The sequence below is a fragment of the Notamacropus eugenii genome, chromosome 5 (genome assembly GCF_028372415.1).
Source record: "Notamacropus eugenii isolate mMacEug1 chromosome 5, mMacEug1.pri_v2, whole genome shotgun sequence".
Lineage (NCBI taxonomy): Eukaryota > Metazoa > Chordata > Mammalia > Diprotodontia > Macropodidae > Notamacropus > Notamacropus eugenii.
This window is the reverse complement of record NC_092876.1, coordinates 66,002,799-66,029,721: the sequence shown is the minus strand read 5'-3', so window position 1 is coordinate 66,029,721 and position 26,923 is coordinate 66,002,799. Positions and strand designations below refer to the sequence as shown.

Below are 26,923 nucleotides of genomic sequence, written 5' to 3'. Positions count from 1 at the left end.
CTCCTTCATCGGAGAGCCTCTAGTCCAGCCCCCTCGTGCTACAGATGGGGAAACTGAGGCCCAGAGCGGTTCACCTCTCCAGCCGAATGTGTGTGTGTGTGACTGCGTGACGCCCACCCTTCTCATACAGAGGAGCATTTGGGACCCGGGCTCAAAGCCCATTTTTGTCCCTTACTACTTGTGACCTTGGACAAGTCGATGAGCCTTGATTTCTTTCTCTGAAATGAGTGTTGTGCCCTTTAAAATTCCACAAGCATTTATCCTTTCATCTCCAAAATCCCTTCTAACTCTAAATGCATGTGATCTGTATGGATGGTTGAGGCTGCCTGTCAAAGCCTCACACACGCACACACATGCACGCACACACACGCACGCACACGCATGCACACACACACATGCATACGCAGACTTTGCAGGGGACCTTGAGATCCAGACACGTGTTCTGTTTGGATTTGTCATGGATCAAATGAGATCACGTATGAAAAATGCTTCGCAAACCTTAAAGGGCTACATAGAGGTGAGTTGTTAGTGGGATTATGACAGCATATTCCCAAGCACTTAGCAGAAAGCCTGGCACATAGTAGGCGCTCCGTAAATGCTAATCGACCGACTGTATGTGTCTGAATCTGAGAACCAGCGTTCCTCCCTATCCCTCTTGTTTTACAGATGGGGAAACTGAGACCCAGAAACAGGAAAGAATTTGTCCCTGGTCGCACAGCTATTTAAAAACCCTCCCTGCTTCTAGTGCCTTCCCACTCCCCCCAGAATAACTTTGAATGTATTTTGTTTACAGTTGTCATCTATTTGTATATGGAATATACAGCTTCGGAGCATGACCTTGGGGCAGTCACTGTAAAAAGAGGCTGGATTGGAATTCCTATGGAAGGGTCATTATATGTGCAAATTGTTCTTTTCCCCTCTCTAAGTAAGTTCCGTGAAAGCTAGTATGGTTTTGCTTTTGCCTTGGTATCTTGGGTGCGTAGTATGGAGCCTGACGGGTCTCCCGCCTTGCAGTCAGTCCAGGACTCAGAACCCTACACCAGTGATCAGCGTACTCTTTGGGAAATCGCTTCCTTTCTCTGGACTTCAGCTGTCACCTCGATAAAATAGGTGGTTAGCCTCTAGACGATCTCTTAAGAGCCCGTCCAGCTCTGGCTTTCCAAGTGCTAGCGAGTATCTGCGTCTGGAGATGTGAGTTGACATGTTCCCTGTTCCGCAGCTCGAATTAATGTTTACGACCTCGCAGTGTTTTTTGGGTGATGACACAATGACAGGGCCTAGGCACAGCCCTTCGTTTAGAGCGTCCAGTCTCAAGGCCTTTAGGTTTGCTCCAGGCAAGGCCCCTGCAGGCACTCTTGCTGCTCCAAGCCGAACTGACCTGGCCCCATGAAGCCTGCAGGGATGCTGGAGGCGGGGCAAGGTTTGGCAATCCCACTTTGGGGCTAGAGGAATCAGACTCTTGCTTCCCTTAGTCTCCAGCCTATCACTCCTCCTCCTCCCTCCCCTCTCCCTTCAAGCTGCTCTAACTTCATCACCAGCCCAGTCAGGTACCCTTCTGTGAGAGACAGAAATTTTCATGCTATTAAAAAAAGAACATTTTCATATAATGTTAGAAGTATAAGGTACTTGAAAGAGCATCTGATCAACTCCCTAATTTTACAGAAGAGGAAATTGACACCAAATAGAGGAGGAAGCTACTTGTCCAAGGTCACACAGCTAGCACCTGGTCGAATGGGAACTGGAACCCAAATCTTCCTATTCCGAATCCGATTGAAAAAGCCTAATGCAGTTATATGCAACGCTCTTCTTTCTTGGTCCCAGACCTTGCGCTGCAGCCGCTCCCCAGCTGTCTCCACAAATGAGTCAACCTTCAACAATGACCCTCCCCCCAAACACGCCCGTTGGTCTCCAGTTCTCTCACCCTCCTGACAGGCCTCTAGATCTGTTCTCTCTCTTATCAATAAGGCCTTTCCTATAATATAGCTCTAGAATTCAATGTGAAACTCCAGCTTTGTGATATGACCAGGACCGAGCATAGTAGAACCTATGACATTCTTCTCCCTGCCCTCCCCCTCTCACCTCTGAAAGGGTGGGGTCTAAGAGTCGTTCTGGCTCTGGCTTAATGCAACCAATCTACTCTCAAGAGCTTTTCTAGCTGCCAGGTCACACACCATTGTTGACTCAGTGGGACTAGCAGATTTATACCAGGCAAGTCAATTCAACAGGCATTTATTAAGGAGCTCCTCCCTGACAAGGCTCTAGCCAGTGATGGTAGAAAGGCAAGAATGAAAACCGTCCCATCAAGGCCCAGGCACTCTCCTGGGTAGATACGCAATTCAACAAACCCAATGCGTACACAAACGAGCAACTACAAAATGTAAGCCAAGTGAATCCAAAAGAATGGGGTAAGGAGAACTTCCTTTATTGACATGGCACCTAAGATGAGCCTTTAGGGAAGCTAGAGAGATTCTAAGAAGTGGATGGGGAGGAGGGGGAAACACAGCAGGTGTGGGGGACATTCTGTGCAAATACATGAAGGCAGGAGATGGAAGGTGATCTATCTCTATGGAATGGTGAGTATGCCAGTGGAAATCATATGAAACGAGTCTGAAAAGGTAGATTGGGGCCACGATGTTAAGATCATAGGATCAAGACTGAAAGAAAAGCCAAGCTAAAGAAGTGGATAGTTTATTCTAGAGACTAATTAAGGCTATTATTGGGGATTCTTGAGTGAGCAAATGACATGGTCAGAACTGTGCTTTAGGAAGATTATTAGAGCATCTTCTGTGGAGGATAGACTAAAGATGGCTAATACTGGAGGCAGGAGAACATTTTAGAAACTGTTATAATGGACCAGGAGAGGAATGATGAGTTATGGAACCATATGATATTTCATTTCCCCACCTCCCAGTGCTATTATAAAGTTTGATTAGCAGAGAGGGTGGAGTTGGATCAGTATAGTCTGCTTTCGGGAAGTAGACAAACCTGACTGACCCCTGGATAAATCAGAGAGTCCATCATCCATTCTGTAGGAAGTACAGAAATCCAACCTAAATCCTTCTGATTACAAATTAAGTTCTGGCCACCCAACCAGTTCTCAAGGGAGAGGATTGGTTACTCTTCTGCCAACTGTAAAAATTCCAGCATGGGTTGTTGGGCCCTCCCCGTCTTCATTGTCCTCAATTTCCATAACACCCTAGTAATGGCACATTCTTTAAAAATCAAACCCAGTAAACATTTGTTAAACACCCAGGATGTATAAAGGTTGAACTCACAGTACAAAGATAAAAGTCTCACATCTCCTACCCTTATAGAGCTTACCAGCAAAAAGGAAAAGAAACTGTACAATGACTGGCCCCAGTCCTTTGACAGAGGGAAAAAAATGCCATCTTCATTCCACTGTCTTTTCCTATCACAAGGAAACAGACCAGCTAGACACGGAGCTGGTCAAGCCAAGCCAACAGGCATTTATAAGCACCTACTACCTGCATTGTGTTAAGTGCTGGGAACACCAAGTATTTATTAGTACCTACTATGTGCCAACAAGCACTTATTAGCACCTACTACCTGCACTGTGTTAAATTCTGGGGACGTCAAGTATGTATTATCACCTACTATAAGAACCTACTATGTGCCAAAACCATTTGTTAGCATCTGCTACAAGCACCTACTGTGTGCCATGCTGGGGATACCAAAAAAAGGGGAGAAAAAGCCCACCTAACCAAGTCCCTGCTCTCAAGGAATTTACAGTTTAACAAGAGGAGACAACATGCAAGCAATCAGGGACAAGCAAGATATAGACAGGATAAAATGGAGATAATCTTAGAGCAAACTCAGGCCTAGCAAGCAGAGGTCATTGCAAAAAGACAAATCAAACCTAGCCAGGCAGGCTGGTCTCATAGGTGAAACAGTCTATATTATGATGTGATTTCTCTGAACCAGGAAAACCACCTAGGCCAAAAAAATCTACCTCTGCCAGACAGAAAATTGCACTGGGTTTTGATACCAGTTAAAATGGCAGTCTCTCAGAGAATGGAAAAACTTTAAGGTGGAGCCTCCCATAAGTAGACTGGGATCTGTGTGTATGTCTTAACACTTTATCTGTTATATTTCCAAAGTTGGTTGTCTCTGAGCCTTTGGCTTCTTAGACTGGGCTGAATCCCTGAGGAGAAGGATGGAACAGGCCAATGTCTATGTTGACACATCAGCACTGGGCGGGGGTAGGGAACACACAGTAACCACAAAAAGCCTAGGCTCTGGGGAGGAAGGTTGAGTCAGACCAAGAGTTGGCTTGCAAACACTCCCTGTAAGCCTCCTTCTGATCCATGACAGACTCCCCAGCTTGAATCTATTCATGTATCTAGATTTTTTGCTCATCCCAGTCCCTTGAATTTTAGCTCTCTAGAAAGACCCAAGTTCTCCACTTGATCTGAAAGCTGACTTGGGATGGCTTGGATCCCCATTTGGTTTCCACCTGTCTTCCCTCAGGAGAAGAATCACCATCACTAGGGATTTCCCTAATCACTGGCTCATGTTGGTCCCCTGCAAGGAACTCATGAGACACTCCACTCCCTTTCTCAAGTGTGCTATGTAGTAGGAATGACAGGACAGCTAGGTGACATAGTGGATAGATCACCCAGCCTGGATTCAGGAAGACTCATCTATGTGAGTTCTGATCTGGCCTCAGACACTTACTACCTGAGTGACCCTGGGCAAGTCACTTTACCTTAATTTGCCTTAGTTTCCTCATCTATAAAATGAGCTGGAGAAGAAAATGGCGGACTACTTCAATACCTTTGCCAAGAAAACCCCAAATGGGGTCATGAAGAGTCAGACACTGAAAGTCAGACTGAAAAGCTACTCAGCAGTAGAAATGACATTCAAGAGTCACTCACATATTGTAGCAGATCATGTTTGTGTATGTGTATGTGTTTGTGTATCATGTTCTGATTTGTTATACGATTTCTTTCATTTATCTTAGTCTGACTACATAGCATGACTATAGTGAAAATATACTCAATAGGAAAGTATATGTAGAATCTATACAGAATTGTATGCAGTCGTGGGGAGGGAGGGGGGGAGTGGGGGGTAGGTGGGGGGGATAAAATCACAATTGTATGGCAGTGATTGTTAAACATTACAAAATAAAAAAAAAAAAAAAGAAATGACATTCAAGGAGGCAGCTAAGGGGTGAAGTGGATAGAGCAAAGATCCTGGAGTCAGGAGGACCAAAGTTCAAATCTAGCCTCAGACACTTGACACTAGCTGTGTGACCTGGGGCACCAAATTGCCTTCCCCAAAAAAAATATTCAACTGAGGGGTGTGGGTAAGTAAGGGTGGTCAGAAGATTCCACTTGACTTGAATCCTAGCAGTAGCAGCATAACCATTGTTAAATTACTTCACCCCTCTAAGTCTCATCTACAAAACAGGAGTGAGGCTGGTAAAATGAGATGATTTGTAAGGTGCCTCCCAGCTCAGATGTTCTATGAGTCACTTTGTTGATCTATCGATTGAATGGTTTATTCATCCCAGTAAATGAATGAATGAATGAACTCACTTGCCAAATAAAATGATCTTTTTTTCATCCTTGTTGAACCCTTTGCAGCTTTTAACAATGACAATTGTCTTTGTCTCCTCTGTACCTTCTTTTCTCTAGGTTTTCATGATACTGCTTTATCTTGGTTCTCCCCCTACTTGTCTGATGCTCCATCTCCTTTGTTGGATCTTAATCCAAGTCATACCCTTTTCAAAGAAGTGAAAACCATAAACCAGGCCCAGGTCAGTGGGCAAGGTTATTCGAAACACTCAAAGCCCAAGGCCTTACAGGAGAGAAGCAGGGGTGCAAAGAGATTTTAAGCTGTACATGTGTACAAAGTACCTCCCCAAAACTTGGCCCTTTTACATGGTTAGCAGCTGTTCTCTTGCATGCCAGCCTGCTCTGAGGTGTTGGCATAGTCATCAACTATATCAGCCATGCCTCCTTTTGGCTCAGTCAAATTGGTGAGGTGGCCCACTCATCTCCCTTCACTCCCCCCCTCCCCCCTGCCCTAGGCCACTCAACCCTTTGGTTCAACTTGGGAACAAAATGTTTAGGTCTGATCCCAAAGGCCAACAATTTGTGGTTACTCATTAGGCTTATTTCAGAACAACTAATAATGGTACTAATTTCAGGTTGTTGAGTGATTACAGCTGTCTGCTTAACTGTAGCAAGGGCTTTTAAAGTAGGAAATCTCCGTGGCTCCAGATCGAACCACAGTGACCTGTTGGAAAACACTTCACAGATAAGTAAGGAAGATCATGTGCCCAGGATCTAAAATAGGCTCCTAAAATGTCAGAGCCGAGAGGGACCTAGAAGGTCACTTGACCCATCTCCTGCCTAATGCAAGGATCTGCCAAAGACGGCTTTCCGAAGATATCTCTGATTCTTAGGAAATTTTACTGTGGTTGAGCTAAAATTGGCCTCTCTCTGTAGCTTTCACCTATTGGTCCTAGCTTGCCCTCTGGGGGCCAAGCAGAAGGATGATGATGATGAAGATGCTAATGAGAGATCAGCATGGCAGACTAATGTATTAGAGAGAAGGCTAGCCTTGGAGTCAGGAAAGGCTAGGTTTTAGGCCTCTAACACTGGCTGTGTTACCTTAGGCAAGTCACTTAACTTCATAGTCTATCCCCCCCTACAGTAATTTGCTAAGACTCTAAGTCATAGAAGAATGACTGATCTTTATGAGAAAAAGCGTCATTACCCAGAAATTTCTTACCCAATGACACCCCCATACACCTCTAAAAGAAGGTGTTCATGTAATCCTTTAAAGTAAGTACTTTAGGGACATTATTTCATTGAATCCTTACAACAATCCTATAGAGCAGATACTACAAATATCATCATCCCCATCTTTCTAGGAAAGGAAATTGAGGCTCAAAGATGTAATGACTCAGCCAAGGCCACATGGCTGGTAAGTATAAGAAGTGTGATTTAAACCCAGATCTTCCCAACACCAAAGCTTATATTCTTTCATGTGAAAGAGAAACAATAGGATGGCCCTTCTAATACTGGAAGACAGTTATCATGGCCCCTCTAAATCTAAGCTTTCTCAGTCCTCCCATCAGTCTTGTCTTTCCCCCTCCTGGTGACTTTCCTCTAGACCCTTTCCAGTTTGTCAACATCCTTTCTAAAATGTGGGCAGGATCCAAATCACTACTCAAAAAAGTGTAAACCAAAAGCTAGACTAGGTCAGGAACTTGGACACCATGCTTGGGGTGGGGTCTGACTGGGGGAGAATATAGCCGGACCCCATCCTTCCTTCATGCTACATTTCCACAGCAAGAGCAGTCTAGTCTGGGCATTAGCATTTTAGGGATTACCTTGTCATACTGACTTCATAACTTCCAAATCTCCAAACTACCAGTGATGTCTAAATTCGTCTTTTTCAAAGGCTCATAGACTTAGACTAGAGGGGTCATTAGAGGCTGCCTTGTCCAATCTCCTCCATTTATAAATCAAAAAACTGAGGCCCATGGAGGTTAAGTGACTGATGCCACATCACATGGGTGGTTAATGGTAGAAGCAAGATTCGAACTCCAGTCCTCCAACTTCAGTTCAGCCCTCTTTCCACAATAGCCTGCTGCCTTCTAATTATGTCCTTGGATTGTAGATGTTGGAACCTAAGTGAAGGTTTTTCTATGAACCTCCATTAAACATCTCACCACCCAGCTCCTACAGAAATTGTCCTCTGATGCCTCACTGCGTGGTATGGGATTGGCCCTAGAATCAGTGGACAATCTGAATTTGAGAAGTTTAGAGTTTGGTCCCAGTGATATCCAGAAGAGTGTCCATTCTCAAAGGACCAGTTTAGCTAAATTTGGAGAAGCTCATCTTCAGTTTAGCCATAGGGTGATTAATGTGGGTGCTACATCTACTCTCAGAGATGATCAACCAAGCAGGAAAGAGACTGCAATCAATTTCAGTCAGGATGCTAAAACAACCCAATGAAATTGCAGATTTCCAAAGTGTTAAAGTCAAAGTCACATAATTATTTTGTCATTATTATGAATGATGTGGCAGCCTGGATATTTCACTGGCATCTTGGTGATATCCAGAGACCTCAAAAAGGCACCTGGAACATTAGGTGAACCTCCTGTATAGAACTAATGGAAGAATATGGACCAGAAGTCCATGGGCCAGCAGGCATGAATGGTGTGTACGTCGTCTGCATCATTGGCAGGAATATCCATATTGATGAGATCGTAGAGCCATTGAAATAGTAAGACATCATTATCACTAATGATGAGGATAATGTCACAGGATGGCAAAGGCATAGCTAATAATGGTTTGTGTGAAAAAGATCTGGGACTTTTAGGAGACTGTAAACTCATTATGAGTCAGCATTGTGACATGCCAGTTGCAAAAACTAAAGAGATAGTGGACTGCCTTAAAAAAGACCTAATGTCTGTCACTAGGGAGATGATAGTCCCACTGAGCTCTTTGCTGGTCAGACCACATTTGGAGCTCTGTGTTCAATTCTGAGCACCATAGTTTAGGAAGGTAATGGAAATTACATACAAGCTGACTGTCTTCTATCTCTCATTCTTACTGATTGCCTCTAGATACCAGACCATACTTGCCTTCACATTCCATCCAGTCAAGCTATCTGACCATCTGCCCACTGTGAAATCTCCCCCTCCCACCCCCACACTTCCTGAGCTTTCTGCCTTTTACTCCTGTTACCATAATCAAATCGAGTGCAAATTACTTCTTTTTTTAATTTGGTACTTTATTTCCCCCCCGATTACATGTAAAGACAATTTTTAATACTCATTTTAAAAAAAATTTTAAGTTCCAAATTTTCTCCCTCCCTCCCTCTCCTTCCCTCCATTTCCCTAAGACTGTAAGGAATTTTATATAGGTTATATATGTGTAATCATCTAAAAACATATTTCCATATTAGTCATGTTATGAAAGGAAAAACAGACCAAAAGAAAACGCACACACACAAAGTGAAAATAGTATCCTTCGATCTGCATTCAGATGCCATCAGTTCTCCCTTTGGAAGTGGATAGCATTTTTTCATCATGAGTCCTTTGGAATGGTGGAATTTGGATCCATCTTGGATCATTGTATTGCTGAGAATAGTTAAGTCATTCATAGCTGATCATCATACAATATTGCTGTTATTGTGTGTAGCTGCTTCTGTTTCTTTCTTGGTTACCACTCCTCTCTGTGTGTTATCTCTAATAAAATTTTAGATGCAGATTTAATAAACATTTATTGAGTGTTTCCCATGTGCCAAATTATGTCCTAAGCTCTTTACAACTCTGTTTACAACAACAAATATTCACACAGACTCTCTGTGCCCAACCTGTGGTAGAGCATTCCGAGCTTGTATTGGTCTGATCAGCCATAGCTGGACACATTGAAATTTGACTCTAGCATAGCGATGTCATTTTGGTCCTCTTTGAGAACCAAGGACAACACCCAACCAACAACTATTAGCTCGTATTAGCTCACAACAAACCTAGGAGGTAGGTATTATTATCTCCATTTTAAAGAAGAGGAAACTGGGACAAAGACAGGGTGAGTGACTTGCTTAGGGTCCCACAGTGATGTGTGAGTCTGAATTTGAACTCATGTCTTCCTAACTCTATCTAGGGCTCTATTTACTGAACTACCTGGCTGCCTCTAGGTAAGCTCTGTAAGGGGAGGAAGTGAGTCTTTCTTTTTCATTTTTAATATTTGTATCTACAAAGCTCAGCCCAGTACCTGGCACATAGAAAGTGCTTAAACAATAGCTTTTTGTTCATTCATTCATTAATAAACTGGAAAGTGACCAGGATGATGAGAGATTCAGATACCATGTCAAATGAGGATAGAAGGAAAGAAATAGGCATAGTTGTCTAAGTGTGAGGAGGCTTAGGGAAACATGATAGTTCCCTTCAAACATTTGAAGGATTGTTACATGGAAGAGGATTTCACCTTATTCTGATTGATTCACAGGAGGGCATAACTAGTTTAAACGGGTAGAAATTTCAGAGTTAAATTTGAGAGATAAGGAAAATTTTCCCAACAACTCTGTTCCAAATTGTCTACTTAGGAGGTAATGAGCTCTCCCTCTTGAGGAATATTCACAAGCAAAGTTGGATAGCTACTTACTGGAGGAGACACCTGTTCAGGTAGGAGTGGGACCACATAGCCTCTCAGGTCACTTTCAACTACAAGATGTTGTGATTCTATTATTTTATTATTTTAAAATCAATTATGATATTAATTGTTCAACAATGACTATTTGATAATACTCATAATAACTTGCATTTCTAGTCTACTCACATTTTTGCCAGTTTTGCAAGGTACTTTCCTCCCAATAACCCTGAAAGGCAGATAGTGTAAGTATTATTGCCATTTCACAGAGGAGGAAGCTATGGCTTAGAGTGGTTAAACTTGCTCAAAGTCAGAGAAAAAGTCATTCCACCCACTCACCCACCCACCCACCCACCTATCCATCCACCCATCCACCCATCCATCCATCCATCTATCTAGCAATTCATCCATCATTCATCCAACAATTAGTGATTAAGCACTTATTGATTAGTCTGTGAGCTCCTTGACATCAGGGACTACTCTTTTTGGCCTTTCTTTGTATCCCCAGCATTTAGTACAGTTCTTGGCACATAGTAGGTACTTAATAAAGGCTAGTTGACTACTTTGATCTAGTGTGTTATTGGGACTTAGCCAAAGAATTAGATGGGTGAGCAGTACAAAGTATAAAACGTTGACTAAAGGTACATTTTAATGTACAATGGAGGGTTTGTAGCTTAACTTGAGGCATCTAAGGGCATGACAGAAGGAGAGAAGATAAGGGGAATTGATATATCCAGATAACAGAATATAGACACAAGCAGAATCAAGAGTGGCAAAAATGCCCAAGATTTGGTGGGGATCGCCTTTAGACCATGGCTGGAAAGAAAGGGTCTTCCAAAACAGTTCTGTTGAGTGATCTTACTTGGCCTTCATAATCCCAGATTCAGCTTTCCAGTTACCCTTCCCCTATGTCATGAACAGGGACCATGGGGACAGGCCACCAACTAGGACAGCTTTGGGTAACTCATGTTCTAGAGCATCAGCCAACCCAGCAAAGATTAGGGGTTTTACCGCAAGAGACAGGGGCTCTCTGGTACATCTGATTAGTGTCTTATCTTTGATGTCACAGACAAGGAGATGCCAATTAGCAAGGGAGCATAAGAGTGGGGACTTTTTAGTTCTGAAGGATTTGAGTAGATTCCCAGAAAGAAAGGGGGTCTCATGAAAGGATAAATCTACAGGAGAGACCACCTACCCCATAAACACCTGAGAGACAAGATGTTTTTCCAGACTTTTCCCAGTTTTTCTGTACACCTGTTCTTGGAACCGAAGATGCAATAATGAAAAAAACCAGCTGGTCTTTTCTCTTTAGAAGCTTAAAATCTAGTGTGTTCTGGGAAGTGGGAGGAGAAATGAAACACGTATGAAAGTATTACAGAAGAGAGTGTGGTGAGGACAAAGGAAGGATGTATTTCCAGAAAAAGCGAGGAGGCAGATGCTAGTTTCAGCTTGGGGAGGGGGTCAGTGAAGGCTTCATAGAGAAGGTGGTGCTTGACCTGAATCCTCAAGAAAAAGGACATAAATGGCCAGAGAGGTGGAAGGACACATTCTAGTCATGAGGGTGGGTATTTGGGAGAAGACAGACCGAGCAAGGGTATGGAGGCACTGGAAAGGAGGGTAAACATGGTGGAATGAAATCTGAGAAATATTAGGCCTGGAATCAGGAAGAGTCAACTTCATGAGATCAAATCTGGCCTCATATACTTACTAGCTGGATGACTCTTACTAGCAAGTCATTTAACCCTGTTTGCCTATGTTTCCTCACCTGTAAAATGAGCTGGAGAAGAAAATGGCAAATTACTCCAGCATCTTTGTCAAGAAAACCTCAAATGGGATCACAGAGATGGACTCATCTGAAAAAATAACAATGGCTAGAATGTAGAGATGGTCAGTGAGTCAGTCAATAAGCATTTAAGTACCTACAAATTGCCAGGCATTGTGCTAAGTTGAATGTAGAAGGGAATAATGTAAAATATGACTGAGAGAATAGGTTGGAGTCAGGTGATCAAGGGCCATAAATGCCAGACTAAACACTTTGTAATTGATCCTCAAAGTAATAGGGAGCTACTGAAGGTTTTTGAAAAGCTGAATGTTATTATCAGGCCTGAGCCTTGGGAAGGTGGTTTTCATAGCTGTATTCAGAATGGCTTAAGGAGAAGGGAGATGAATTAGGAATATTACAATAGTGACGAGGGCCTGAATTATGTGAGAAATCACAGAACTAACCCAAACATGAACACAAACCCCCAGCACAAAATGCCTACTTAGTTGTCCCACCTTTGCCTGAAGACATCTAGTTAAAGGAGAGCCCATTGTTTCTTGGGTAGCTAGGTGGTGTAGTGGATACTGGGCTTGGAATCAGGAAGATTCATCTTCCTGAGTTCAAATCTAGCCTCAGACACTTACTAGCTATGTGACCCTGGACAAGTCACTTAACCCTGTTTGCCTCAGTTTCCTCATCTGTCAAATGAGCTGGAAAAGGAAATGGCAAACCATTCCAACTGTCTTTGCCAAGAAAATGAGGTCACAAAGAGTGGGACACAATTGAATCAGTTTCACAACCAATCAGTGTCACTTAAGTCAAACATTCCACTTATGGAATTCCTTTCTTTTAAAACTAGAATCAGAGGACCTGGGTTCAAATCCCACCACTGACATTTACTCTTCATGTGATCTCTGTGGGTTTCAGTTTTCTTATCTGTAAAAATGGAAGGAATGGGCTAGAAACCTTGGAGGACCCTTCCACATCTTGTTCCCTGATTCTATTGGATCAGCCTCTTAAAAGTAACAGTTCTGAGGAATTTTTCCTCTTGGACACATTTTCTCTTGGATACAACATGTCCAAGTAACAATTAAAGAATAAAAAGCCTGCCTGTGTGTATTGAACACTTTGTAGCTTAATAAGGGGTTTTGCTATAATTCTTCTTGTCTTTAAGAATGAGGGAGGTGGACCAGATGAATCCCTTTGCCCCCCTGCCTCTGATCTAAATTCTGTGGTCCTCATAGTAACTCTGTGAGGGAGGATGGACAGAGACCATCTCTCACATTTTACAGATAAGGAAACCAAAGCTCAGGGAAATGAAATAACTTGGCTGGGGTCCCTCAGGCAGCCAGCAGGTGTAGGATCCAAAGCTAGGCCCTTTCCATCACACCAGATGGTAATGGGGAAAATGCTGTCATCCAAACCATCCCTCATTGGCTCTGTGACTTGCAGGCTCTAGGGCTCTTTGACCCATGAGGCTGCCTGGGGAGCAGGAGAGGGAGGACTTCTCTTGTTATGGAAGTGACAGCAGAGACATAGGGGTTGGAATGAAGTGGGGAGGGGAAATTCAGCACAAGGCTGGCGCTGGGCCCAAGAGCTGGACTTTTCCCAGGTCAGGATGGCATGGACTCAAATTAGAGTGGCTCTGGGAACCCCAGAAAAATGTTCACTAGGAAGGGCAGGTTTTCACCTTCAACTCTTCACCTATTGCCTGTCTCCAGCACCAGCACCATGGACAGCATCTTGTCCGTCTACTCCCCACTTGCATCTCCATCTGTAACAGAATCACATCTGTCAAAAAAAAAAAAAAAAAGATCACAGATTTAGAGTTGAGAATGGACCTTAGAGATAATCTAGTCTACTTCCTTCATTTCACAGATATGGAAAGTCAAGACCAGAGTGCTTGAATGATAAATGACTTATCCAAGGTCATACTTGGAAGGGAAAGAGGGAAGGAATGGAATGGGAAGAGAAAGGGAAAGAAGAGGGTAAAGGGAAGGGAAGGGCAAGTATCCAACAATAAGAAGAAATTTAGGATTTGAACCCAGGTCTTTTGTCTCCAGATCAAACAGCACTTTTTTCTTTTTAAATATTTTATTGATACTCTCTCTCTTTAAAAAAAAACAACAACTTCACTTTCACTTCTCGATCAATCAAGAGCATTTATTGAACATCTATGTCTCAGATACTGTGTCAGATTCTGGGAACTGGAATACAAAGAATGAAGCAATCCTTACTTTAAAGAAGCTAATGACTACTTTCTTTTACAGTGAGTGTGGTGAATCAAATAAGCAAAACCCAATCCATTTGCCATGTTTAAACAGTCATACCTTATTCCCTACCTGTAGGACAGCATTTTTTCTGCTGAGAAGTGTTTCTCTGTCAGTCTTCTGCAGTCATAATTAGTCATTGCATTCATCAGAGTTCAGAAATCTTTCAATGATGTTTTCCATTACCATGACTTTGCTACTAAGTCGTCACCTCAGGTACCTTGACCCTCCCTCTCCAAACACTGGTTTTCAGTTTGGTTTTATGTGTTTTATTCCCCCATTAGAATATAAACCCCTTGAGGTCAGGGATTGCTTTGCTTTTTCGTTTGTATTTGTATGTCCCAGATCTTCTCATGGTAACTGATACATAGTAACTTATTGAAGAACTCTTGAAGACATGACTGATCCTGCAAATTGTTCTCCTGGTTTAGCTTGTTTCTCTATGAATTGGTTCATGTAAATATTCTCAAATTTCTCTGAATTCTTCATATCTCTCATAGTCTACAGTAGAGTAAAGATTTACTGTGTACCAGTTACTAAGTTCTGCTCTCAAAGGGCTCACAGTTTAAGGGGGAAGACACGATACATTCAGTTGTTTCAGTTGTGTCTGACTTTTGTGACCCTATTTGAGATTTTCTTGGCAAATGTGCTGGAGTGGTTTGCCATTTCCTTCTTCAGCTTATTTTACTGATGAGAAAACTGAGGCAAACAGGGTGAAGTGACTTGCTCACGGTCACACAGTTAGTGAATGTCTGAGGCCAGATTTGGACTCAGGAAGGCGAGTCTTCCTGATTCTAGGCCAGATTCACTATGGCACCACCTAACTGCCTTCCACATATTTCCAAGTTGCTTTCCAGAATGGATGGACCAATTCACAGTTCTACCAACAGTGCATCAACATGACTCTTTTTCCACAGCCTCTCTAACATTTGTCATTTTCATTTTTTTGTCGTTTTTTCCAATCTGATGGGTGCAAATGAGACCTCAATATGGTTATAACGAATTTTTCCCCATGGAACTTTCCTTTTCATAATCTTTTATCATTTATCAACTGGGGAATGGCTCTTATTCCTATAGATTTGAACTGGTTCTTTATATATCATGGAAAAGATACCCTTATCAGAAAAACTTGCCGAGAAGTCTTTTCCCAGGTAAGTTTCTCTTCTAATCTTAACTGCATTGGATTTGTTTGTCCAAAAACTTATCTATGTAATAAAAATTTTCCACTTTATCTTCTGTGAACCACTCTTTTATTGGGTCATGAACTCTTTCCCCTTGCTTCTCTAATTTGCTTATGAAGTCAACTTTTAAGTCTAAGTCATGCATTCATTTGAATCTTACCTTGTTCTAAGGTATTAATGGAAACCTGTTTTTTCCCAGACTACTGTCCAGTTTTCACAGCAATTTTTACAGCACTATCAAATGGTGAGTCCTTACCCTGTCTTTACATTTCTCAAACACAAGGCTACAAGATTAATTTGTTTCTGTATGTTATGAACCTAATCTGTTCCAATGATCACCTTTTCCACTTTTTAATGAGTACTAAATTGTTTATATGATTCTTATGTTGCAGTTTAGTTTGAGATTGGCTGCTGCATTGACCCCTTTCCATTCCACTTTTAAAAAATAATTATTTCCCTTGAGATTCTTGAACTTTTTTTCTCCAGATGGATTTTTGTTAGTGTTTTTCCCCTGGTTCTATAAAGTGATCCTTTGGTAGTCTGATTGGTATGGTATTAAAGAAGTAAATTAATTAGGTAGTATAGTTGGTTTTTTTGCTACATTGTCATGAGCAATTAATATTTATCCTGTTAGTTAGATCTCTTTATTTCTGCAAAGAATGTTCATGGTTGGATTCACATAGTTCCTTGCTGCATAATAGTAGATATATCATGTCAATCAATAAACATTTATTAAGTGCCTACCAATTGCCAGACACTGTGCTAAGTGCTAAGGATATAAAAAAAAGGTAAAATATAGTGCCTATCCTCAGCTTGCAATCTAATGGGGTAGACAATGCATAAACAAACATATACAAAGCAAGCTATATACAGGATAAATAGGAGATAATTAACAGAAGGAAGACACTGGAATTTAGAGGGATTTCATATCTTCTTTAGTTTTTTAAATGGAAATTTTCTTTTGATCTCTTCTTGCAAGGTTTATTGGTAATTTACAGAACTGCTGATAACTTTTGTGGCTTTATTCTGTATACTACAGCTTTGCTGAAGTTATTAATTGTCCAAATTAAATTTGTTTTTTGTTTTTGCTCTAGGATTCTTTAATTATACTGTTTAATCATCTGCAAAGAGCAATAATTTTGTTTCTTCTTTGCTTATGTTTATTTCCTCAATTTATTTTTCTTGTATTATCGCTATAGCTAGTAAGTCTAAAACTACATACAATAGTAATGATGACAATGGATGGCCTTGCTGCACCTCTTGTCTTATTGGAAAGGACTTAGTTCATACACATCATATATATGATTATACATATATGTACATATATACATATATACATATGCACAGACACATATGATATGTATCCATACACAGTTTTCCATATTGAGAAAAGATCCATTATTTATACTTTCTACTATTTTTCCTATATTTTCTAGTATTTTTTAAAAAACAAAGTGGATGTGACATTTTTTTCAAATATTTTTCTTATTCTTTATATAATCATAAGGTTTTTGCTACTTGTGTTTTTAGTATGGTTAATTATGTTTCTAGTTTTCCTAATCTTAAATTAAACCCATATTTCTAATATAAATCTAATTTAGTCATAGTATACACTATGACTAAATCTTTGCAATATGTTGCTGTTGTTGTTGTTGTGTTTATTCTTTGTTCTCAAAGAGAACCATGACATCAAGACAATGACATGACTTGCAGTTGACTTTGATGTGAGTGAGGGAGGCCTATGTAACATCACCAACCTCACTTTCTTCTCCTGAGCCATCTGGGTCCAGTGGCCTGATATTCATCAGGACAACTGGAGATGACCCAGGATGCAATGGGAGACCCTGGCCCTTTCAGGCTAAGGTCTTATCACATTTTCACTTTGAGTGAGATACACTCATTCAATGAATAGGCTTCTTTAAGCAGTTACTCAAGGGATGACCTCTTTAATCAAAAAAAAAAAAAAAAAACCCAACTGAGAGGGGAAGATCCTCAGGGTTCCTGGGTAAAAGAGAAACAATTACTATTTAGTAGCTACATCTACTCTGTACTATGTGGGTGGGGACTTGTTGTCCAGTCCAAGAGCTCCAGAGTGAATTGGGTTTAAGGCTTGATCTTTGAGTGAGAAATGTAGCCAGTAAACCTGAAGAGAAAAGGCAGCTTTTGGGCATGGAGTTTACCTTCCCTTGGGTAGAACACCAGAGGTAAGGAGGAGGAGAAGAAGGAGGAAGAGGAGGAGGAGGAGAGGAGGAGCTGCTACTCACTTACAGGTTGTGTTTGTCCTTCATTCTTGAAGAAGACCATATCATCAAGATGATGACATGACTTGCAGTTGACTTTGATTTGAGTGAAGGAGGACTATGCAAGGTCACCAACCTCACTTTCTCCTCCTGAGCCATCTGGGTTCAGTGGCCTGATATTCATCAGGATGACTGAAGATGGCCCAGGATCCTAATCTTAAACTAAACTCATATTTCTAATATAAATCTAATTCAGTCATAATGTATAATCTTTGCAATATGTTGCTGTAGCCTCCTTGTTAATATTTTATTTAAAATTTCTGCATAAATGTTCATTAGAGATATTGGTCTGTTGTATCCCCCCACTCTGTTTTGATCTTCCCTATCATTCCTTACTATACAGTATTTATACTATAGGAGGAATTTGGTGGGATCCCTCTTTTTGTGTTATTTTTTCAAATAGTATGTATAATATTATATTTAATTGTTCTTTGAAAGGATGATAGAGTTCACTTGTGAATCCATCTGTGCCAGGTTTTTTTGGTTTTGTTTTTTACTTTTGAGGGTTCTTTCATGTCTTGTTCAATTTCTTCCTTTCTGAGACCGAATTGCTTGAATTCTCTATTTATCTGTTAATCTGGAAATTTTAGACTTTTGTAAATATTTATCCATTTCATTTTGGTTGTTAGGTTCATTGTCATGTAATTCAGCAAAAGAGTTTCTAATAATATTCATTATTACTTCATTTATTATAAACTTCATGTTTTTACTTTCAGTACTGGTAATTTAGTTTCTTGCTTTTAGTTACATTGGCTAGAGATTTATCTATTTTATTGTTGTTATTTTTAACAAATAGCTCCTAGTTTTATTAATTCAGTGATTTTTTTTTCTCTTTTAATTTTATTGATCTTTCTTGATTTACAGGATTTCCATTTTAAGATTTAATCAGGGCTTTAAAAATACTGGTTTTTTAGTCTATTCACTCTGGAAACCAATTCCTTTGAATTTGAAAAACCCCTACTAGACATATAAACTCTGTCCCTCCTGCCCCTGCTCCCTTGAAAGGTAAAAGACCAAGGGAAAGAACCCATATCTACAAAAATATTTTTAGTGCATTTTTTCTTTTTCTCTTTTCTTTTTAGAATTGTTTTATTTGTTTTCAGTTTTCTACAATCACTTCCATATATCTTAGATTTCCCCCCCCCTCACACTCCTTCCCATCTCCCTCCCTCCCCCTCCATAAGATTATTCTTATTTGCTTTTTAAAACATCCCCCTCCCCCAAAGGAAGAATTAAAAAAATGAAACCAAAAAACAACACCCTCTCAACAAACACGTGTAGTCCAGCAAAACAAACGCCCACGTCAATTACGTCCAAAAATAGATGCCTCATTCTTATGGCTAAGTCCATCAACTCATTGGCAGAAGGTGGGTGGTGTGATTCATCTTAAATCCTCTGGACTTGTGGTTTATGATTGCATTAATCAGAGTTTTAAAGCCTTTCAAAGTTGTTTTTTTCTACGTTACTGTCATTATGCAAATAACGTTCTAGTTCTACTCACCACTCTGCCTCAGATGATACAGGTCTTCCCATTTTCCTCTGAAATCATTTACTTTACCATTTCTTAGAGTGAGATATACTCCATCACATTCACATGCCTTCTTTGTGCAGTGAGCACTCCCCTAGTTCCCAGTTTGTTGTTACTACAAGAGGTGATGGAAACAGTTTTGTTCATATGACTCCATTTCCTTTTTTCTTTGATCTCTTTGAGATATAGGTCTAGTAGTGGTATTGCTGGACCAAAGGATATGCAAAATTTATTAATGTTTGGGGGCATAGTTCCAAATTGCTTTCTAGAATGAATGGACCATTTCTTAGCTCCATCCACAATGTATCAGTATCCCTGATTTTCTAAAGCCTCTCCAACATTTGTCATCTTCTTTCTTTTTTGTCATCTTTGCCAACTGATGGGTATGAGGAGGAATCTCAGAGTTGTGTTAATTTTCATTTTTCTAACAATTAGAATTTTAAACATTTTTTCTGTATGTTTATTGGTCACTTAGACTTCTGCCCTTGAAAAAATACTGTTGATATCCTTTGGCCATTTGTCTACTGGGGAATGCCTCCCAGGTTTAAAAATTTGAATTGATTCTTATATATCTTGTATATAAGGCTGTTATCAAGAAAATTTACTACAAAGAATTTTCCCCCCTCATTTACTTGTTTCCCTTCTAATATAGAGTGCATTAGATTTGTTTGTGCAAATACTTCTAAATTGTACTCAAAATTGTCCACTTGATTTTCTGGAATCATCTTTTTTGCCTACTTAGTTATGAACTCCTTCCCTAACCAGAGATTGGAAACGTAATTACTTTCTTGCTTTTCTAATTTGTGTATGATATCACAATTTATGTCTAAATTTCATATCCATTTGGAATTTTTCGTGGTGTATGATACAAAACATTGATCTATATCACGTTTCTACAAAACTGCTACTTTTCCTAATAGTTTTTTGTCAAATAGTGAGTCCTTACACATGAAGTGGAGTCTGTGGGTTTATTGAACCCTGTGACACTGTTTGCTTGGCTGATTGGTTAGAGTTTTCGAAGTAAATCATCTTCTCATCTGTTTTCTCTTTGCATATGCTTATTCCCTCCATTTCTCTTTCTTGTCTTATTGTTACAATTAACATTTCTACGACTATGTTAACTAGTGGTGGTGATCATGGGCACCCTCAAACTCACTGGCAGACCTTTAACTTTATTATATATAATGTTTGCTCTTGGTTTTAGATAAATCTTATTTACTATGTTAAAGATAAGTCCATTTATTTCTATGCTTTTTACTTTTTTGATTTGTTTACAGAAATTTGTTTTACCGAAATGTTTACAGAAATTTGTTTACAGAATTGGATTTTGTGGAAAGCTTTTTTGTAGCTTCTGTAGATACAATTGTGTGATTTTATTATGTATACTGTTAACATGATTTATAATTTTTGTAGTCTTCCTTATGTTGCACCAACCCTAATCATAGTGTATAATCTTTCTAATATGTTATTGTAGCCTAGTTGTTAATATTTTATTTCAAACTTTTGTGGACTACATTTATTTGTCATAAAGGAAGATTTCCTTTTGCAGACAACTAGTGAGTAGTGGTAGACTTTCAAAAAGCAAGAAGAAGAAGAAGAATAGAAAAAGAAGGAAAGAGAGAGAGAAAGGAAGAAACATAAAAAAAGAAAGGAGAAAGGAAGGTGAGAAAGACAAAAAGGTGGTATAAATTTAAATTGCACAAATCAAAAACAAAAAAATTCAGGAGACACACAAAGCAATCTTGTTGCAACAGAAAATTTAACACATACTTTAAATATAAGCTATGCATAACAAAAGCTCACAGTTTCATGTACAAGCCTCCTTTTTGTTTTTTCACACTAAAATATTCACATTTGTTGATGATTTTAAAGTTCACAATAAAATAGAAAAAAAAATTTAAAAAGAAGACTTATAGGTCTACCATCCCTTTCTCCAGAGACCCCCCAAAATTAAATCTGACCCAAAGCTAATATCTCATGAGATCTGACTTCAGAAGAAGGAAAAACTATCAGAATTGGCCCCCTGAGTCCATCTTGCCTGGCCCATCTTGCTTAGGAAGTTGCATCTGGTGGGTTCTTTAAGTGAAGAATCTAGGGTTAGAAGAACCTATAGCCCTCTCTTTTTTTTCAAGTCATTATGGCTCCCACTCGTTCTCCTCCAGGCTCTACTCTTGCCTCTGAAGACACTGGCATCTAATCCAGTTTACTATCTTAACTCACTAGACACAGACCATTGCTGGTTCAAGATAACAGTTTAAGAGAGTTTAGAACCTCCTCAGATCTCTACCCTTATCTGCTCCATAAAATTACTGCCTTCTGAAAGGCAGGGATAAGAAGAGGGGGTAAAAGTTATACCCAAGAAAAGTTCCTTGGGTCTGTCTCGTGGTCTACCTGAGGGAAAGATGGGCTCAAAGTACCCAAAGTCCCTCAGGATATCCCTGCCTTTCTGGGCTGTGATATTGGAAGCTGCTTTCATTCTGCTTTTCTACTTTTTCATATCTTATGACACGCCCTCAAAGAAGTTGGAGCTTCTGAAAACATATTCAGGTAAGCGTTGTGAGCTATGCAGTTGACTTTTGTTAGCAAACCTGGACAACTCTAGAGCCTGTGTATTCATTTGGATGAACTCCATCCCCTCCCCGGCCCACTTCCCACCCCCAGGCCCTCTACATCACCCAGATGTACGGATTTCTGTTTTCATCTTAGAAGTCTCAAGAAAAGGAGATCCACAACTTCTTCCTCCAACATTTATCTGAAGGCTCATAGAACATGAAGTAGCATATTAGGGTTGGAAGGTACCTTAGACTATAAATTTTTAGAACACAGAAAATTATAAAGCTGGTAGAGGAACTTAAATCCTAGAATGTTGGAACTACAAGGAACCTTGTGGGTCACCTACTTCAAATCTCTCATTTTACAAATGAAGGAGAAGGAGGATTTGTCATAGATCATAAAGTAAATTACCAAAGGTGGGACTAGATGCAGACATCCTAAATCCTAATTCTGTCTGTGTTCTAAGCCCCCTCCCACCTCTGACATGCTGTGTTCTAAGGCTCCTCCCAGCTCTGACATTCTGTGTTCTAAAGGCCCTCTCAGCTCTGACATCCTGTGTGCTAAGGACCCTCTCACTTTACTGATCTTACTTGATGTCTGCCCTATCATCCCTCAGCCTCAATAAGTGGCCTTTTTTTACCTCCCAAAAGAACCTCTCTGTCTCTTCTCCTGCCTTAAAGAACAGATCCTTTCCAGATGAGAAGATAATTAAACATGAAGCTGCCTTGACTTTCTCAGACCAGGAAGGTAAAGCTGAGGGAGGTTAATTGACTCGCCCAGTATCAGCAAGAGTTACCAGGATTTGAACCCAGGTGATCAGACTCCAGAGCCAAGACTGTTCCCATTGCTTGGTTGGTTAAATGAGATGGTCCTCTAATGTTCATTCCAACTTTGAGCTCCTATAGACCTTATAGTGGTAATAATGGTTCTTCATGTTAATGTGTTACTCAGTAATTTAAAAAGAATTTCTGCATCTCATTTGATTCTCACATTCTCAGCCTTGGGAGGGAGGTGGAGTGTCATTACTCTCCATTTTACAGAACTGGAAACTGAGGCACAGAGAAATTATGTGTGAGCACAGTCATTAAGTGACCAAGTGAGCAGTCCAGACCGGGCTTTCCAACTCTTAGTCCAAGATTCTTTCCCTGCCTGGGCTGAGCCTTTCTGAAACACAGTGTTATTACCCAGCAAAAAATACTCTTCTGAGTGTAAGTGAAGCAAACAAGATGGGTAGCTACGCTTTTCTTTATTGAGATGAATTTCAGACTTCTTCCTATATTTATCAGTTGTTTATGATAACGAAGGAACCGTTCTGCTCTCTTTGGGGAGAGAAAAGCAAGGCTGAATTTGCTTAAATGTTTATCCAAAAGTGATAGTAATTCAATTGCTGCAGAGCTGATGATGGGGCCCATTTGATACCTCGGTCACGCTGGAAAGGGGGGTTGGGGAGGGAAACATAATTAGCCACCATTTCCAGGGCTCAGCTGCAGGCATGCAAAGTGTTTGCAGCAGGTGGTGTGTTTCACAGAAAATCTGTATGCTTTGCTGATTTGGCCAGTTGCCAGAGACAGGGCACCTGGACCCAGAGGGTGAGAGGCCTAGGAATAATTCGGGCATCTAAGCAGTCATAGAATATTTGAGATGGAAGGGATTTTAGAACTCAAAATGTCTGGACTCAGACATTGTTTGAATTGGTAGAGGTCTTAGAATGTGGAATGTTATCAGAACAAAGAATGCCAGCACTGGAAAGAGCTTTGGACCATAGAATATGAGAACATAGAATGTCAGAGTTGGAAAGAATGTTAGAACATCAAATGCTAGAACATAGACTTTTATAATATAACATGTTAAAACATAGAATTTCAAAGGTAGAGGTGACTTTGTAACTTAAGAGATTAAAATACAGAATGTCAGGACTGGGAGGGGCTTTACAACGCAACATTAGAACTGGAAGATGTCAGAGGTGGAAAGGACTTTGGAACCTAGAACACCATAACATATAATATTGGAATAAGGAAAGTTAAAACCTAGAACATCAGAATGGCTACTGACCTTAGAATGTAGAGCAATAGAATGAGAAGAGATTCTAAAACTTTGAGCCCTCAGAACATAGAACGTTAGAACATAGAATGAAGGGACTTTAAAATATCAAATATCAGAAAAGACCTCAGACTCCCCTCGACCTTCTCCCTCCCAAAAAAATGTCAGACCTGGGGGACAACTTAGAACATAGGAGGTAAGAGCTAGAAGGTAACATAACAATGCAATGGGCTGAACATTCTCTAAGGTCTCATCCTTTGACCTTTATTAAAAATAAAACATAAAATGTCAGAACTGGAAAGGACCTAAGAACATAGAACATAGAGTTAGAACAGGAGGGGACCTTTGGAGAGCATCTATTTCAGTTATCCATTTAATAGATGAGGAAATTTAAGGCTCAAAGAATTAAGGGACTAACTCAAGAATAACCAGTGGCTAGTAAGATCTAGGACAGGGAACCAAATGTCCCACAGAATTCTCAGTATTGTGTTTTTTTCCACTCTCAGGAAGGGCAGAGGGAAGAGTGGAAGGGAAGGGGGAGAGGAATTAGGTATCACAGGAAGAACATTAGATTGGGGAGGTAGTGGAGGGGAGAGAACATTGAAGGGAACTATGCTAGCACACATATTGGAAGCTTTCTGCTGGGTATAATCCCTGCTCCTAAAATCCAGTGCTCCCACCCTGCCACAGGAAATTTCATTATTGTTTGGATTTAGGTATCAGGAGGCCTCCTTTAAATGCATGTCATTCATGATTGGGACTGAGCCAGGGAACTCCTAGATGAATTAACTCCCTTTGCCTCATGTTGGTGGGCACTTTCTCTGTGACTTGTCGTATATGAGAGCTCAGAGTGCTGAGAAATTAAGAGACTTGCTCAAAATCACACAGTTATTTAAGTATCTGTAGTAGGATTTTAATTCAGGTCTTTTGGGCTTCTTGATAATTCCCTACCCACTCTCCAAGGGGGCTTCTTGAAAATGAGACCCAGACAGAGGAGTGGAAGCTTACATACCAAATTAAACCCCCAAACTAGGAAAAGAACCCAGGTCTCCTGATTCCTTGGCCCATGCTGTTTTTGTTTTTGCCAGGCGTTGCCTCCATGCCCATTATCATTCAGGAACACTTTGGTGCTGAGCCCATTATCAGTTAAGCTGCCTATCTGTTTGGAAAGCAGGGCACAGTGCTGAAGGAAGAGACTCAAGTTAGGTCCAATTTAATTAAGAGACAGAAAGGCAGAAGAGGTCAGATGCCTTGGCTAATGTCAGGAGACAGAGAAGGCCCAGTTAACCAAGGGGTGGCCTGAGGACTCTGACAGCCTAACAAGGGAGGAGAGAGGAAGAAACTCTCCTTCCCAGGGTTCACAGAGCTGATGCTCTTAAAACCACAGGGGCCTACCAAACGTAGATGATACTCCCAGTCAGGTCTCTCCTCCCCATCCCCCATTCCTGATTTTTGCCAGACACCTAACTTGGTCTACAATGATGTCAGGCAGGACTGTGGGGGAGTCCTTACTGGCCAAACAGCTGAAAGCAGGGACAGCTGCTGGGGCTGATAAGGCCCTCCCTATGCAGAGCCTGCCCTCCTTATTGTCCTACCCAGAATCATTTCTGTGACTCTCTGTTGCCCCTTGTAAATTCTCTGGAATTTACATGAACCAGTAAGAAAGAGGTTCCCTTCCACAGTTATTTCTTCCCCTTTCAAATTTTTGTACCCACAAAGGGGTGTCAAAATAGGGTCTCAAAGTACCTGCAGGGGTGGGGGTGGGGCTGATACATTAATGTGCTTTCTCTGAGGTGGGTAGAATTTCTAATAGAATTATAGTTAGAGCTTGTTAGGAACCTTGCACAAGTTCCCAAAGTGGGCAATAGTGCCCCCTTGGGGGTACTGGAATGATCCAGGGCAGGGTGGTAGTAGCCTCCAGTGCAATATTGGGATGTTAAATAAAAATAAAGGGTCAGTGGAAGCATAAGGAAAGATGAGAAGAGAAAAATTTGAAAAACCATTTGTACATGTTTCGTCTGTTGTGAAGCAGAGTTAAAGTCATAGGGATCACATTATTTTCCAAATAAACATACAAAATGCAAGTTATAACCCATCAGTGGTCAAGTCTGCCAACAGGTCTTAACAAGCAAGTGTTGGCAGGCGAGCATGTCCTCCACTCACACTATCAAGAAGGCCAGCATGCATTGGCAGGAATATGTGCATGTAATGATTTGTTTACAATACAATGCTATACAGTTACATGAAATAATATTGCATCATCAAAATTTCAATGCAGGAAAAAACCCACAAATTTATAATAAATTATTAAATTTAAGATGTGCCATTTAAAAAATTATTTTACATTTTTTTGAAATGACACAACTTTCCAAAAAGCCATTAAATGTTTAAAGAAAGTACATATCTAGGGGGGCACTGAGTAATCTTTTTTAAAGGGGGGCAGTAGGTCAAATAAGCTTGGGCACCTCTGCCTGAGAGCATTGAATGTTAGTTCTAGTTAGGGATCTTCGAGCATTGAATGTCAGATCTAGAAATAGTCTTAGAATATAAAATATTAAAAATAGAAGAGGACTTTAGGACATGGAATGGCAGAGCTGGAAGAAACCTAAGACTATAAACTTTCAGAGCTGGAGAGGTTCTAAGAATATACAGTGTCAGAATTAGCATTTGCCTGTGAGGTCTTTGAGATCAGGCCTTGGTTTTTTGCTGATATATTTTGTTTGTCTGTCTTTGTATCTAAACCTCTTACTTATAGTTCCTGGCAAATAATAGGTACTTAATAAATGCTTGTTGATTGACTGCCTAGAAAGGACCTTAGAGACCTTTTGGTTAAATCTCTGTTTACAGGTAAGGAAATTGAGACTCAGAGAGGCTCTATTCAGTTCTCCATTCAGTTCTCCTCCCACTTCTAATGGCATAGTCAGTTTGAGAAGCTTATGCCCCTAATTTCCTGTTCCTTATTCCCCACGTCTTATCATCAGGCTCTGTAGAAAAATGATGATTTCTAGAACACTGCTACAGTTCATGAGAAGAGCTAAGAGGGCCCTAAATTCATTTGTCTCCACTCCATCCTTCCTCTCTTCCAATGACCACCCTGGTTTCCATTGCTGGGAACCATAGCTCTAACATCAGTCCTAGCTATCTGGACCTTTTCCC

At 40.5% G+C, this 26,923-nt stretch overlaps 1 protein-coding gene across 2 annotated transcripts in view; it reads left to right on the top strand.

The window, feature by feature from the left end:
* Positions 1-17,414: 17,414 nt before the first annotated feature.
* RHCE (Rh blood group CcEe antigens) overlaps positions 17,415-26,923 on the top strand; it is a 33,367-nt gene continuing 23,858 nt past the window's right edge. The window contains exon 1 of one of the 2 annotated variants that reach the window (XM_072609365.1): positions 17,415-17,550. Coding sequence is in view for 1 of the 2 variants with exons in the window: in XM_072609364.1 (XP_072465465.1) it covers positions 21,577-21,721 (145 nt within the window). In the remaining variant the exon portion in view is untranslated. Of the gene's footprint in view, positions 17,551-21,541; positions 21,722-26,923 lie in introns of those variants that run through there. The other variant, XM_072609364.1, reaches the window with a different exon arrangement.